This window comes from Pan troglodytes, chromosome 1 (assembly GCF_028858775.2).
Source record: "Pan troglodytes isolate AG18354 chromosome 1, NHGRI_mPanTro3-v2.0_pri, whole genome shotgun sequence".
Classification (NCBI taxonomy): Eukaryota; Metazoa; Chordata; class Mammalia; order Primates; family Hominidae; genus Pan; species Pan troglodytes.
This window is the reverse complement of record NC_072398.2, coordinates 211,288,008-211,304,783: the sequence shown is the minus strand read 5'-3', so window position 1 is coordinate 211,304,783 and position 16,776 is coordinate 211,288,008. Positions and strand designations below refer to the sequence as shown.

Here is a 16,776-nt window from a genome sequence, read left to right as displayed (position 1 = left end):
TGATGTTTCTCATTTAGGTGGTTAATAGAAAATGCTATTTTCGTTTTAACGAAAGGGGTGGATTTACCTTGAAGCTAATGAAACATCAGGCCACTCATTTGTAGGACTCCCTTTCTAGGTCTTAGGAGAGGTTCTACCAGTTTTATATTTATAATTTTGCATTTTTTTTTTCCTCAAAGAGAGCCTTCAAATAGTTAGGGCTTCAAGCTCAACAAATCTGGATCTGCCCCTGGGCCTTCCCCTTGGAAGGGGCTTGTGCATTAGAGGGGCTCAGAGGTAATACAGCCTCTGAAGCTTAAGCTTATTTAACTTCATCTCAAGTCTGCCCCTGGTTTTTGAATTTCTTACATGATTTATTTCCATGGAGTTACATATTAAATAAGCATACGGAAGCATACACGCGTAGGAAGGAGGTAGTTTGGAAATTGCTTGTGACATATCCCAGGTGTGTTCCCAATTAGTGTCTGCATAGACCTGCTGACTGGGCTTCCTCAGCAGTCCAGGTGGGTGTTTCTCTCCAGAAGTTGATAGTGTTCAGATCCTCACTGGCATGGCCCCTTCTTTTGTCTACAGATTCGTGGTACAGAGAAAAGCAGCGTGAGGGAGTTACACATCGCATATCGGTATGGAGAGCACTACGACAGTGTTCGGAGGATCAATGACAACTCAGAGGCACCTGCACATCTCCAGACGGATGTGAGTGAGGCCTCGGATTTCTCCCGTATTCCCAGCCCTACAGGAAACAGATTGAGAGCTGTATATCTGGCGCTAAAAACCAGTGATGTTTTTGTGGAAAGTTGGCATTAAGAATCTGTGGGCCTGATTTTAAAAATATTTTTTATTTCTTAGTTTAGGTGAGAGTGATAGATAAAATTGCTTATTATTATTTTGCTTTTTCTGATAGTTGATAGTTACAATTGTATGTGTATAAGATACATGGAATTTTAAAATTATTTTTATGTTTTAAAATTAATCCACACCTTTTTTTTTTTTTTTTTTTTTTTAATTGGAGATGGAGTTTCGCTCTTGTTGCCCAGGCTGGAGTGCAGTGGTGCGATCTCGGCTCACCCAACCTCCGCCTCCCGGGTTCAAGCGATTCTCCTGCCTCAGCCTCCCACGTAGCTGGGATTACAGGCATGTGCCACCATGCCCGGCTAATTTTGTATTTTTAGTAGAGACGGGGTTTCTCCATGTTGGTCATGCTGGTCTCAAGCTCCTGACCTCAGGTGATCTGCCCACCTTGGCCTCCCAAACTGCTGGGATTACAGGGGTGAGCCACTGCGCCTGGCCTAACCCATGCTTCTTATCTGAAATCTGAAAACTATAGTAAAGGTAAAGAAGAAAATAAAAAACATGTAAAGTCAACTCAGCTACCTGAATGTAAATTTTGTTACTGTTTTGGTAGATTTCCATTCATTTAATGCACTAAAACATCGTTGACATTTTATTTATATAGCTTTGTTTCCTGTTTTTAAAAATTAACATCATTGGCTGGGCGTGGTGGCTCACACCTGTAATCCCAGCACTTTGGGAGGCCGAGGCGGGCGGATCACCTGAGGTCGGGAGTTCAAGACCACCCTGACCAACACAGAGAAACTCCATCTCTACTAAAAATACAAAATTAGCCGGGCGTAGTGGCGCATGCCTGTAATCCCAGCTACTTGGGAGGCTGAGGCAGGAGAATCACTTGTACCTGGGAGGTGGAGGTTGCGGTGAGTCGAGATAGCGCCATTGCACTCCAGCCTGGGCAACAAGAGCAAAACTCCATCTCAAAAAAAAAAAAAAATTAGCATTATTGCATAAACCTTTTTTCCTGTTTTTACACATGATCCAAAACCATTGTTTTTTAAACAATTTTATTTATTTTTTGAGATAAGGTCTCGCTCTGTTGCTCAGGCTGGAGTGCAGTGGCACCATCACGGCTCACAGCAGGCTTGTCTACGTGGACTCCAGCGATCCTCCCACCTTGGCTTCATGAGTAGCTAGGACTACAGGTGTGCGCCACCATGCTTTGTTAATTTTTTAATTTTTTGTAGAGATGAAGTTTCGCTATGTTGCCCAGGCTGCCCTCCAGCTCCTGGGCTCAAGTGATCCTCCTGCCTTGGCCTTCCAACATGTTGGGATTACAGGTGTGAGCCATGGTGCCTGGCAATTTTAATTCTTGAATAGGTCATATTTGTCCATGGATTAGAATTCAAAATATGTAATGGGATATATAGTCAAAGTCACTCTCCTACCCTTGTACTTCAGCCACACTGTTTTCCCTGGATGCAATCAGTGGTATTAGTATCTCATAAAATCTCCTATGGTTTACATACCAAGCAAATATATATATATGTGCACATATTCCACTTTTGCCATTTTTACTCTCCCCACCACTAGTTGTAGCATCCTACACATACTACACATCCCACACATACATCCTGCACTGTGCTTTTTAAATTTAACATGTCTTGGGATTTAATTCATGGTAGTACATAAGGAACTTCCTGTATCCTTTTTAAAGGCTGCATAGTGTTCTGTTCTGTAGATGCATTATAATATTTTTGACCAGTCACTTACTGATGGACTTTTAGGTGGTTTCTAACCCTTTGCTATTATAAGCAATGTGCAGTACCTTTTATGTACCTCATTTCACTCATGTATCTGTGGGACACATTCCTAGAAGGTCCTTGCCACATCAGAGGATGTTGATAAGTGAATTGTCAAATTACGTTCTAACAAGATTTCACCGGTTTAAACGCCTACCTGCAATATGTGGCTCTTTTCCTGCATGGTGCACTTCGTCAACATAGTGTTACCAAATTTTTAAATCCTTTTCATTGTTAGGGGAAAAATTGTTTACTTAACCTAGTTTTAATTTGCATTTCTCTTATTTATGCATCTTTTCCTGTGTTTAAGACATATTTCTATTTTTTGTAAATGGTATTCATTTTCTTTCCCCATTTTTTTACCTATTAAGTTGTCTTAATGGTTTTGGGGAGCTTTTTATGTATTAGGGAAATTAGCCTCTGTCTGTGATATGAGTTGCAAATAGTTTTTCGCACTCTGTCATTTGTCTTTTTGTTCTTTCTCCTGTGGTCTTTGCTATGAAAGAATTTTAGATTTTTACATAGTTAAATTTGTTACGATTTTCTTATATGCCCTTTGGATTTTGGGTCATAACTGGGAAAGTCTTTCCCACTCTGAGGTTAAAAAGAATTCTCCCATAGTTTAGAATAGTACTTTCATAGTTTCACTTTATTTATTTATTTATTTTTTGAGACTGGGTCTCACTCTGTCGCCCAGGCTGGAGTGCAGTGCTATGATCATGTTTCACTGCAGCCTCAACCTCCCAGGCTCAAGCGATCCTCCTGAGTAGCTGGGACCACAGCTGTGTACCACTATGCCTGGCTAATTTTTTATTTTTTGTAGAGACAGGGTCTCACTTTGTTGCCCGGGCTGGTCTCGAACTCCTGGACTCAAGCAACCCTCCTGCCTCGACCACCCAAAGTGTTGAGATTACAGATGTAAGCTACTGCACCCAGCTCATAGTTTGACTTAAAAAAAAAAATTAAATCTTGGCTTCATCTGAAATTTATATTCAAATAAGGGTAGGAGGCTATGGATCCAACTTTATATTTCCCTTGTGATTACCTAGTTGTACCCAAACCATTGATTAATTATACATCTTTTCTCCACTGATTTAAAATGCCACTTTCTTTCCATATACTAAATTCCCATATGTATTTGGGTCTATTCCTAGACATTTGGTTCTGGTCCACTGATCTCCCTGTTCACATGTTGATGCCTCTTTGTTTTAGTTGGTATATTTTAAAATCTGGTAGGATTTTTCACTCATAATTAATTTTCTTTTTATAAGTTTCCTTATATGTTCTTGTCTTTTTTAAAAAAAACAAAATGAATGTTAGAATCAATGTGTCTAGTTCAAAGGAAATCCTATTGAAGTTTTTTTTTGTTTTGTTTTGTTTTGTTTTTTGAGACAGAGTCTTGCTCTGTTGCCCTGTTGCCCAGGCTGGAGTGCAGTGGTGCAACCTCTGCCTCCCGGGTTCAAGCGATTCTCCTGCCTCAGCCTCCCGAGTAGCTGGGATTACAGGCGCTCGCCACTACCCTTGGCTAATGTTTGTATTTTTAGTAGAGACGGGGTTTCACCGTGTTGGCCAGGCTGGTCTTGAACTCCTGACCTCAAGTGATCTGCTTAACTTGGTCTCCCAAAGTGCTGGGGTTATAGGCATGAGCCACCGTGCCCGGCCCTATTGAGTTTTTTAAAATTGGAATCTCATTAAATTAATAGAGTAATTTAAGGAAAAGCTGACATCTTTTTGATGTTGAGTCTTTTATTATTTAATTGACTTTGTGATCCACGGGAACATTTTCTTCATATAGATCTTGCCCACTTTTTGTTGAGTTTATTCTTAGGAGGTGTTTTGTGTTTTTTGTGTCTATTGTAAAGAGATCTTTTATGTTTTCTAGTTGGTTATCATTTGTCTGTGAGAGCTGTTAATAACAAGATGTTAATTACATAGGTATCCCACAGAACCCCTCTTTTTTTAAAAGTTAAGGCAAAATTCACATAACATAAAATTAATCATTTAAAAATATATAGTCCAGTGGTACTCAGTACATCTGCAGTGTTTGTTGTACAACCACTTCTTCTGTCTAGTCCCAAAATATTTTCATCACCCCAAAAGAAAACCTCATATCCATTAAGCAGTGACTCCCAATTCCCCCTCTCCCCTAGCAGTCACCAATCTGCCCTTCTTCTCTATGAATTTGCCTATTCTGGACATTTTATGTAAATGGAATTATATGTGACTTTTTCTTTGTGGCTTCTTTCCCTCAGTATAATGTTTTTGAGAGTCATTCATGGTGTAGCATGTATCAGTACTTCATTCTTTTTTATGGCTGAATAATATTCCATTGTTTGGAGAGGTGATTTTTTGTGCACCCATTCATCTGTTAATGAGCATTTAGGTTGTTCCCACCTTTTGGCTATTGAGAATAGTGCTGCTGTGAGTATATGTGTACAGTATTTTTACAAATACCTATTTTCAGTCTTTTTGGATATACCTCGGAGTGGAATTGCTGGGTCATATGATAAACCTAAATTTAACATTTTGAGGAACTGCCAAACTGTTTTCCACAGCAGCTGCACTGTTTTACTTGCCACCGGTAATGTATGAAGGCTCTGCTTTCTTTTCATCCTCTCTGACATTTGTAGTTTTTTTCTTAAATGGTCATCCTAGTTAGTATCTTAAAGTTTTTTTTCGAGACGGAGTCTTGCTCTGTCGCCCAGGCTGGAGTGCAGTGGCATGATCGTGGCTCACTGCAAGCTCCACCTCCCGGGTTCACGCCATTCTCCTGCCTCAGCCTCCTGAGTAGCTGGGACTACAGGCACCCACCGCCACGCCCAGCTAAGTTTTTGTGTTTTTAGTGGAGACAGGGTTTCATCGTGTTAGCCAGGATGGTCTCGATCTCCTGACCTCGTGATCCACCCACCTCGGCCTCCCAAAGTGCTGGGATTACAGGCATGAGCCACCACGCCCGGCCAGTATCTTAAAGTTTTGAATTGCATTTTCTTAATAGCTAATGACATTGAACATCTTTTCATGTGGTTTTTGGCCATTTGTATATCCTTGGAGAAATGTCTATTCAAGTCTTTTGCCTATTTTTTAATTGGGTTCTGCCTTTTTGTTTTTGAGTTGTAAGAGTTTTTTAATATATTCTAGATGCCAGATTCTTACCCAGGTATATGATTTGCTGTAATTTTTTTGGTTTGCAGTAGTTTTTTTGTTGATTCTCTTGTTTCAGTTACAGAATTATATCATCTACAAAGACAGATTACTTTTTTCTTTTTAATTTTATACTTAAAATTTATTTTGGCTAAATACTTTGGCTGTTACCTCCAAACTATTGTTAAGTAATAATGGGGGGAGTGATTATTGTGTTTCTTCCTTTAGTGGGAATGAAGACATCATTCTGTGGATTTACAGTGGTTATTTAACCATATCCATACTATAAAGCCTTTGGGTGGTTTCCAGTTATTCACCACTATAAGTAACACTGTTAGCACTTTTACCTGAATCTTTTCTCTCTCTCTCTTTTTTTTTTTTTTTTTTTTTTTTTTTTTTTTTTTTTTTGAGACAAGGTCTAGCTCTGTTGCCCAGGCTGGAATGCAGTGGTGTGATCTCGGCTCACTGCAACCTCCACCTCCTGGGCTCAAGCCATCCTCCCACCTCAGCCTCCTGAATAGCTGGGACTACAGGTGCATGCCACCATGTCCAAATAATTCTTTTGTATTTTTTTTGTAGAGACGGGATGTCACTTTGTTGCCCAGGCTGGTTTTGAACTCCTGAGGTCAAGTGACCCACCCCCATCAGCCTCCCAAAGTGCTGGGATTACAGGTGCGAGCCACTGCACCAGGCCCATAAATCTTTTCTCTATTTGATACTATTTCCTTTGGCTAAATTTCAAAACTGTGAAACTACTGGGTCAAAGACTCCTGTAACTTTGTCAAATTCTTAGGGTTTAATTTTATAATAGAATGTTTTGTATTAACATTCTGAGGAATATACTGTACATTGCTGGAGTCCACTATACTTTTACATTCAAAAAATAGAACTGTCTTTGCCCATTTACCTATCTCCCTGCATTAATGGGAAGCAGAAGAAGAAGGTGGTTGAGCATCTACAGAGGGATGATTTTAGCTTTTCTGATTTAAGGCCCAGGTTGTAAAGGTCTCATGGATCCCAAGTGAACTGTTGTTTGTGGCTTTAGGATTTGGATTGACAAGTTTCCCTGGGTGTGGTGGTACGTACCTGAGGTTAGATGAGTCATGCTCATCTGTGGCTGTCCAGCTGGGACGGGAGCTTCAGTACCTCTAAGCGTGCTGATGATCAAATAAGGCTTGGGAACCAGAGGGAAGTTGTATGTAGGTTTCTTCAAGACCAGCACCGTTTTTGTGCAAAAGTTCACCAGGTGCGAGTATAGAGGATCGTTTTCTGTTAAGCGCATGGCTCTGAAAATCAGCTGAGGTGACTGTGTGCTGTCAGAGGCAGCAGTCATTTGCCAGTGTTGGCATTTAGACATGGGAGTGCGAATGCCTTTCTTACTGAGCAGTTATTCTGTCTTTTGGGCCTTTCTTTTCAATTCCTCTGTTGTGACTCAAAGTACAATGAGTGGATAAAATGGAGCCTAGTCATTGCTGTTCTCTTAAGGTTGTTTCTAGAAGGTTTTCCCCTATGTATATGAATTTTTCCAGATTAGAGTGTCTTGTGTTGAAGATTCTGAACATAGTTTGATTCTCAACATAGTTCCCTGATTATTACTTGTTTCCTTTAGTTTCAGATGCTTCATCAAGATGAATCAAATAAAAGAGAAAAGATCAAGACAAAGGGAATGGACTCTGAAGACGACCTGAGAGACGAAGTAGAGGATGCTGTCCAGAAAGTTTGTAATGCAACTGGATGTTCAGTTAGTATTTCTGTCTTGCAGGAATGATTTAGAAGCAAGCATTGCTGTGCCTAGCGTACGTCTTAGTTTTGTAGCACCTCTCTAGCATATCAGCACCTTGTGGGCCAAAATAGGCCCATGAGATTTGTAGTTTGATTAGCGTATGTGGCTTAATGAGAGCTGTTTATTAATTTCCCTGTTGTTTGCTAGACTTCACCCAGTACTGCTCAAAGGTCTTAGGAAGTATGTGGATTTAATTTTTCCTGACTAGTGTTTACAGTAGTACAAATGCAGTTTTATAGAGGGAATTCATTTATAAGTGTACATTAGACGGTTATTTCAAGGGACCAACCTTATTGGAAATCGACATTTTTCTAAATGGAAAAGGTCCTGAAACCTTGTGTTAATTCTCACTATTACATCTTTTATGTTTATGATTATTGAAGTAGAGCTAGGCAGAAAAATATACCCAGAGTTTTGAAGTGGTTTTTTTGTTTGTTTGTTTCTTGGATAGGATTTTAATTTAATAGTCCAGAACCTGGAAGCTGAAAATTATAATATTGAATCTGCAATAATTGCCATGCTTCAGATGAACCAAGGGAAGAGAAATAGTAAGTCCATGACTAATATTTATAGGTCTTCAAAATGGTTGTGTTGGTAATTTTCCAAATATTTATTTTTTAACCAAGTCACAGGTGGTAACTGTTCTGTCATTCATTTAGGAGTTGTTTATTGAGCACGTTCTGTACGTAGACATTTTTTACTAGGTCCTGTCTCTGCTTCAGGGGGAGTATAGTTCAGGGGTAGAGGGTGGATAGTGGAGACAGATAAACTGGTGCGATAGTACATAATGGGGTTGGGAGTACAGGGTGCTGGGGGACGCATCAGGGAAGAATTAGCCTGTTTAGAAATAAGATGCCCTTAGAAGACCAAAATGATAACCAAAATAAAATGGAGAGAGAAATACCTTGTTTTTCTGGTGGAAATATTTAGATTTATATTAGCTTGTGATAATTTTGATTTTTTTTTTTAATTTGAACCAAGTATAATTTTGTGACTCAGAGGAAAGAAAAGGGATGTAACGGCTGGGTGTGGTGGCTCACACCTGTAATCCCAGCACTTTGGGAGGCTGAGGCAGGTGGATCACGAGGTCAGGAGTTTGAGACCAGCCTGACGAACATGGTGAAACCCCGTCTCTACTAAAAATACAAAAATTAGCTGGGTGTGGTGGCGGGTGCCTGTAATCCCAGCTACTCAGGAGGCTGAGGCAGGAGAATTGCTTGAACCTGGGAGGCGGTGGTTGCAGTGAGCTAAGATCGCACCATTGCACTCCAGCCTGGGCAACAGAGCGAGACTCCCTCTCAAAAAAAAGAGAAAAGGATGTAACATCTTATTAATTTCTCAAGTCATTTATTTAAAATGATATCAATAAATACTGATTGCCAGATGTTACGTGTCAGATACTGTTTCTGGCATCATAGTGCTCCATGTGATGAGGTATTTTATTATCCACTATGTATTGGCTGTACTTTTAGAAATCTGTAAGTAACTTGGTCTTTGTGACTTTAAACAGCACCCTCCAGAGATCTGTGCTGTTCAGTATAGTGTGTACCTGCCACATGAGCAATGAGACTGGAGAGCTACGTTTTAAATGTTGTTTAATTTTAATTTAAATGTAAATGGCCACATATAGCTGGTGGCTAATACATTGGACAGCACAGCTTTAGAGCCTGTTTCTTTTCTGGGTTTTGGGTGCAAATGAAAGATTTTCCCATAAAAATTCATGTTAAGACATAATTTATCTAAAAAGCACTCTGCTGGTTGGAAGCTGATCAAAAGGCTGGTCAGTGGGTTATTTTAGAATTTATCTTCCAACTTTACCAACTTTTTCTTCCTATGTTTCCCACTGTCTTGACATTCGAATTTGTCTCAAGGAAACTTACTTCCCTTATGACCGAAGTAGGGACCCAGGTAATTTTGGAATCATTAATACAGTCATCACCCTGTGTAACTCTCTCAGGTTCTCAGTTTTAATGAAATGTCTTTCTTTGGAAGATGCAGAAGAGAATCTTGAGCCCAGTGGTCGAGTGCTGAAGCAGTGTGGCCCTTTGTGGGAGGAGGGTGGCAGTGGTGCCAGAATCTTTGGAAATCAGGGCTTAAATGAAGGCAGGACCGAAAACAATAAGGCACAGGCCAGCCCTAGTGAAGAAAACAAAGCAAATAAAAACCAGTTTGCAAAGGTATGTAAGATGGGGTTGAATGGGCAGGTGGTGGGCAGGTGTAATTCTGTGGCAGTGGTGGTAGCTTGAGATTAATTTTATTTATATTTTCCTTCTGATTTATAAAAGTAGCGTGGAAAATCTGGGGAATGCATAAAGACATATCAAGAAGCAGAATGACCTCACTTATCCTGTTTGGTGTATGCCGTGACAGTTGGAAGGAAATATACCCTGAAATTGTCCTCAGTGTACAAATGAAAAGCCTCCTTTTCCCACCTAACATTACTGTACATGTGGGGTCTTCCCATGTTTATCCATGTTTTTTATAAATGCCATGATCTGCAGTGAACACCTTTGTGTATAAATCTTTGGTTTTTGCATTATTTTCTTGAATAAAGTCCCAGAAGAGGAATGAACAGGTTAAAGGTCATGGATACATGAATCTTTTAAAGGCTTTTGGTAAATTGTCACGTGCTTCCCGGAAAGGTACATCTCCCTCCCTGCCCTTCACTCCCACAAGTAGTATGTGACATCTTCCATTTTACTGAATTTGGAATCATTTTAAAGATTTTCACCAAGAAGTTCTGAGCTCAAAATGCCACAGTGTAAAAAGCCACAGCAGAGGCAGAGATGCAATAAGCTTCTGAGGATTTTGTCAGAATTACCTGGGGCATTAAATTATGTGGGGAAAAATGTCCTCTGACACGTGTGTTTGTTACCAACTCTTGCTGGATGAGGGCTGGTTTCTTTAAGAGAAGAATGGAATTGATTTTGTTTGCTAGTTCAGCAACGAAATATAAATTTAAATGCAAATTTGAGCAGCAGTGGACAGTAAATCATCTTTGGCGTCTTAGATTGGTTTTCCCTGTTCCTGCTGAAAAGCAATCTGTGCCCTTTGCCACCATCTCCCTTCTAGCAGGTGGCAGCTTGAGTCCCCCGTGCTTCCTACTCACCACCATGGCCTTCTCTCTCAGGTCACAAACAAACAGAGGCGAGAACAGCAGTGGATGGAGAAGAAGAAGCGGCAGGAGGAGAGGCACCGCCACAAAGCCCTGGAGAGCAGAGGTAGCCATAGGGACAATAACAGAAGTGAAGCCGAGGCGAACACGCAGGTCACCTTGGTGAAGACCTTCGCCGCTCTCAACATCTGACTCTTTGGCCTCTTGGGAGTTGTAAGAAGTGGCTGGAAAAGGATTGCTGTGTGCTAGACTTTCCAGTGAGGCCGTCCTTTTATAAAACGCAACACAACCAACAAAGCCCACACATGAGCTCACACACTGAGTTAGTTTCGTTCAAGCTGCCTCTTTTTTTGTTCGAAGTTTTATTAGTAATATGTTGGTGTTTTATGAAAATGCAGTGAGGCCATTCATATTCTGTAATACAAAATTAAAATACTGAGTTTTAGGGGCAGATAGTTAGGTCAGGAAAAACCTTTTAAGTGGTGGCTTTATTTGCCCTGAAAATCAGACTTCAGTGACCCTAGGATCTTTCCTTAACATTTGGGGTGAGTTTTGCTGTAATTGTTCATGAGTAGTTTAGAATAATTGTTAGAAATTCAGAATGACAAGTTTCCTTAGTTTCTCTTTCATTCTCAAACAGATATATAGGGTAGCTTATAAATGATCTCCAACTCAGGAATATGCTTTGATTTACTTCTAATCCAAGTTACTCAGAAAATAATTCAGGAATTGTTTTCCCAAAGTTACGTGAGGGTTGTGGCCTGCAGTCAGGATGGAAATTAACCGCATTTCTCTCCTTCCTGATTCTGATGTTACTTCAGATGGGATGCAGGTGCTGTTAGTTCATTTGCACTCAAGCCATATGATAAATGCAGCTGACTGTTAATTAGGCCTGGCCTTGTTGGGAAGTTGATAGTGGTGTTGGGTTTTTGGTATTTGTTTCCTGACAGTGGGGAGATGGCACGTTACTGCTTGTGATACAGTTCTGGAATTCTGATAGTGTGTAGAGCAGGGTCTATAGTTGTAACAGGAGACGAACTCCTGGGGTTTTGCCTAAGAGGAGTCTAAAGAATTATGTTTTTATAGGAGAAGCCTGGAAGAATAAGGTTTTTCATGTTCGCATTTTAAATAACGATTTTCTTCCCTTCTGTTCTAGACTTAGATGCCTTCAGAGAGATACATGGTAACTTGACCTTATAGGTCGCTAAACTTAGTATTGTGGAAATTAAATCTTATAAAATGCTACATTTATTTCTTTTTATTTAAGCCCTGTTTGGCATTTCAAAGTTGGGAAAACTCCAGCATCTGCTGGAAGTTGTTGGACCAGCAGGGTTGGTTGACTTAGGTTGGACCAGCAGAGAAGAGAACATACTTTGGTTGAGGCCTTCGAATCACTCTTCAGTTCTGAAATAGACTTGAGCAGTGGAGAGATGTCATTCCTAAAACTGAGTTAGGTGGATGTGAACTTAAGAACTATAACGTATGAGGCAGCCCATCTTGGATCATCTTTGTCTTTTGGGACCTAATACTTGGGCAAATAATTGATGCTGAGTTGAAAGGTAAATTATTAGTTATCTTCCCCACCCCTCACATTTCAGAATTATAAAAATTCGGAGGCAAAGTGAAAACTAAAAAGTTTGGTAGGCCCTGGAGTCGTCAGATTGTCTTTATCATCAGGCCTTTGGCTTTCTTCAGTTTCACTGGTATCTTTTGGTTTTGTTTTTGACTTTGGTGGCTTTTTGTAGTTGGAGCATCAGTAGTCTCTTGGAATTGCTCCTAGGACATTGTGGTTTAGGTTTCTTCCTGGGTACAGTACATTGTAAAACTTAGCAGATTAAAAAAAGGACACAGCATTTTTTTTCTGTGCACATCGCAGAGTCCTGAGCTTGAGGCTGTGTTACTCTACTCATTCCAAACGAATGAAAGATCTCTGTTGCCTTACTCTAAGGAAGTGGGATCGAGTGCGTTAGGATCTATGGTTGTCTTGGTTTTCAACTCTGGGCAGATTCCTGACTGGCTGAGTGTTTCTGAATGAAGATGTTTTCCTGTCTATTTTGTACTGCTTGAGTGCAGAGGCCAGATCCTCTCAGAAAGATAAGATTGCATGCCAGAAATTCAGATTAGCAGTCAGCTTAAGAGAGACTTATTGTCAGAAGTAGTAGAATTGCTTTATTTACTTGGTTAATGAAGGTGGCCTTGGGCCCTATTGGGTTTTAGAAGTTTTAGAAGCTGCTAAAAAGTTATTAAAGAATATTGGGAACATTTATTTTTTAAATTACCTAATTCTGATAATAGGCTTCAGCATTTCTGGAGTATAATAATGGTGGTTTAAAAAACTAATCAAACGGCTTTAGTAATTTTCTTTTATTACTGGTTTCACAGCTTTTCAGTTACAGTTGGTCTGTTTAGTGTGTTAATTATTAGGAATAGGGTACATGCATCCAACTTCAGTGATACCTTCTAGCTAATGGTTTCAATTTAGACTTCACTGCCTCAGTCTCACTGGGTACATAAGAAGGTTGGAATCAATATGCTTAGTTGCCTCAGTGGGCACTTGAAAATTACTTCACTGGCAGCCCGAGTGGAGGCCCAGTATGTTTAGTCCTGGGATGACTGTTGTCAGCAGCTGTTACTCTAGTACAGGTACTCCTGTGAACTCTTTATTAGGAACTGAATGTGTCTTAACCTCTGTGTTACATCTTGGCTGGCAGAGATTTATGTTACATGAGATTGTCTTGGTAGCTTGTAGTGTGGTCAGGAGAAAGGGGATGGAGCAGTGGTGCATAGCTGCTTACTGCTGTTATAAACGGTATATAAAGGTTTTACGGATTTTGAAAATATTTTTTTTTAGAGGTCAAAATAAATACCATTTTAGTGGCAACAGCTTTGAACTAGAGATGTAGATGTATTAAAGCAGCATAGAACCATAACTTCTAGATAATGTAGTTGCCACTAGGAGATATTAGAAAGTTAGAATGTATGTGTGTATTTAGTTTTTCAATAATAATGAACATACACTTTCAGGAGCAAAGTATGGTTGAGAAATTGTGGCAGAAAGAATTTTAAATGTTAGTCAAAGTTGTCTGTAGTTTCTTTATTAAGCTCTGAAAACACTTCCAATGCCAGTTTGATTCTGAGGGCTTGGGAAGTGGGATCTCCCTTGTGGAGCAGCTGGAGCTGGCTGGGAGGGAGCCTTTCCATGGGTAATTTATTATGCCTGCCCTGCTTCCCCCAGGGAGCTGCTTCAGTGTGAAATGATGTGATTGTCGGGGGGTGGGGTGGGAGGAGGGCCACCTTCAGTCGGGGAGTTGCTCACATATTACACAGGTAGCATCAGATGGACTTTGGCGCTGAACTGTACTAGTAGTGAGTCCCTGTAGTCAATGTGCAATTTCTCTAATTCTGAGAAACTCTGTAGACTCTGCCTGGGTTTTACTGGGTCAGCATAGAATGCTATCAGTTTACCTCTGTGAAATATTCAGTCAGTTGAAGGAAACTTGGATTCCTAGTCAGAGGTGACTAAAAGTTACCCTGACCAAAAGGATCTCTGCAGGGGGAAGAGAATGGAGCTTCCTGATTTTAGTGTGTTGCGTCAGTGGCCCTCTTCGACTCCCGTTTTGGGTAGATGCGTAGCTCTTCACTTTCTTACCTCAAGGCTCTGTCTAGCCATGTTAAATCTTTAGACTCAGTCTGATGCAGTTTTTCTGTTTTGCCATTCTCATTATTCACAGCTTCATTCTCATTATTCACAGCTTTCAGAACAAGTGTTGCTAAAACTCCGGGGCCTTTGACAGTTGTTCTGAGGTGATTTAATAATGGACTTTTTATAAGTTATGTTTTCCTGGCTCTAAAGTAAAATTTTTTTTTTTTTTTTTTTTGAGACAGAGTCTTGCTTTGTTGCCCAGGCTGGAGTGTGGTGGGGCAATCTCGGCTCACTGCAACCTCCACCTCCTGGGTTCAAGCGATTCTCCTGCCTCAGCCTCCTGAGTAGCTGGGATTACAGGTGCGTGCCACCATGCTTGGCTAATTTTTGTATTTTTAGTAGAGACGGGGTTTCACCATGTTAGCCAGGCTGGTCTCAAACTCCTGACCTTGTGATCTGCCCGCCTCAGCCTCCCAAAGTGCTAGGATTACGGGTGTGAGCAACCCCGCCCGGCCAGTAAATTGTATTTTTTTTAATGACATCATTGAATTGAAGATCTAGATGGCATAAATTACGACGTCTGCCATCGCGTATTAGAAAGGGGACAGTCATATTTGTAACATGGAGAGAACACGGAGCACCAGTCACCACGTGCACGGAGGATGCAGAGCTTACCGGGCACCGCTGATGGGGACCTCCGGAAAGAGCGGTGCCTTGTGGTTGGCCTGGAAGTTCTCTCCCAAGGTGAAATGCCTTTAAAACCTCAGGCTCTGACTTATGTCTTTGAAGCAGCTGCTTTGTAGAGTCCCTCTCTTTACTGTCCTCGTTAGGACTGTTTTGTGGTTCCATGAAAATGTTTAGCATCCTTGCAGAATTACTTGAGAAGGGGCTGGTACCAGTGTAAAGAATCTATTTCTGTAAAACTACGAACTTTTGCATAGGGAATTTATTCTAAGCAGGGCATAGCCGTGATCCAGAGCTGCTGCTGCTCACTGCCAGTCCTTGCGGCCGGCGGCGATTGCCGGACAGACCCTCTGTGGCCTGGCTCTCATCCTTGGCGTGTCAGCCTGCGGCAGGCTGCCAGCCGTCCATGACAATCATGTGAGCTCAGCCACAGACCTCAGCGGGCGGTTTGATCCCTGGCAGGTCCCTCGAGCAGTACTGGTAAGAGGCTTCACACATTTTCCCACTCTTACAGTTCATTTTTCATAGTAGGAAGGGCCTTTGGCCTCCCCAGTGCCTCTTCCAGAGCCTCCACCAGCACTAAGCTCAGAGGAAAGAAGAAAAGGGCCAGGAGTCAGACGTCACACCCGGGGGCTCCCCTTTCCCATGTAGAAGTGTTGGCATGCGTCAGTCCCCTTTACAGAGGGGTGGATGTATCCGTGGAGGAGGGGCCTTCTCTCTTTCTAATTGCACTATACTTGTTCTAGCTTCAGTCTGGAGATACTTAAGACCTCCATGGGGTCGTGATCCATAGACTTAGCAAGTCTTGCCTTATCTATGGAGCTCGATGGTGAGAATTGTGACCATTGTCTGATGTCCATAGTTCCTTCCCCCTAGATCGTTTCTTTCCACGGATTGTGTTCATCTGAACCATTTTATTTTTTATTTACCAAAGTACTGTACTTGGCTATTTGCAGTGTTTTCAAAACCAAATGTTTCTTTTTTTGTGTTTTTAATCTTCGATACTTGGTGCAATAGAAGCTGCAAAGATGTGCCACTTTATCTATGAAATGGAGTTTTGTATACCAATAAATTCTAGTTTAAAAACAAAGTTTTAAGTTGTTTTTATCAGTATCTGACCACCGTTTGAGTGAATGCAAGGAGGCTGAGTGTGCTGGGAAATGTCCTTTTTGGAGACCTTTGTGTGGAAGCTTTGCGTGTGTGCGTGTGCTGGATTGAGTATTCTAGGTGTATAATAGTCCTTTGGGATGTGACTAAGCTTAGAACAGCTGATTTTTGCTTTAGTGCAGCTAAATGCAGCCACCAAACACAGTGGCAGGGTCATTCTTAAGGACTACACACTTAAGATTTCTGCCTGATATCTGAGAGCATCTCTTGATAAGTTTGAAACTGTTTAAATATGTAGCAGTTGTCTGTCAGCGGCCACTTTGGGCTCCTCTAGAACTCTCAAGATTGTTTGACCCCATTCAAGGAGGAGGCTCCCTGCCAAGGCACAGACAGTACCACCTGGGGCACAACTCACCTAGAAGGGTCCACAGGAAACCAGAGCGAAGGGAGTCCTTCATTGCGTCCAGCAGGGGCCCCATCCACACAAGGGCTCTGGCTCGGCAGACCTCACCATGTCATGATTTTGACCTTGAGACTCCCATTCTCCCATTCTTCATTTTGTATTCAACAAGCAGCCTTCTGAATTGGCTCCCTGTTGCCTTGATACCAAAAAGGACTAGATGGTTTTCTGGATGAAAGTCAAGAATGTTCTAGCTTCTGCAAGCAGATTCCCCCACAGTCTCTCAAGCGATCTTCTCTGTGTGATTCTTCT

General features: G+C 41.2%; 1 protein-coding gene across 2 annotated transcripts in view; it reads left to right on the top strand.

Annotated features, from left to right (window-relative positions):
• OTUD3 (OTU deubiquitinase 3) overlaps window positions 1-16,047 on the top strand; it is a 30,664-nt gene extending 14,617 nt beyond the window's left edge. Inside the window, exons 4-8 of one of the 2 annotated variants that reach the window (XM_513073.9) lie at window positions 574-696; window positions 7,342-7,473; window positions 7,967-8,063; window positions 9,508-9,692; window positions 10,646-16,047. In XM_513073.9, coding sequence (XP_513073.8) covers window positions 574-696; window positions 7,342-7,473; window positions 7,967-8,063; window positions 9,508-9,692; window positions 10,646-10,822 — 714 coding nt within the window. In that variant the 3' untranslated portion in view covers window positions 10,823-16,047. The remainder of the gene's footprint in view (window positions 1-573; window positions 697-7,341; window positions 7,474-7,966; window positions 8,064-9,507; window positions 9,693-10,645) is intronic. The other variant, XM_009449775.5, reaches the window with a different exon arrangement.
• Window positions 16,048-16,776: the final 729 nt, after the last annotated feature.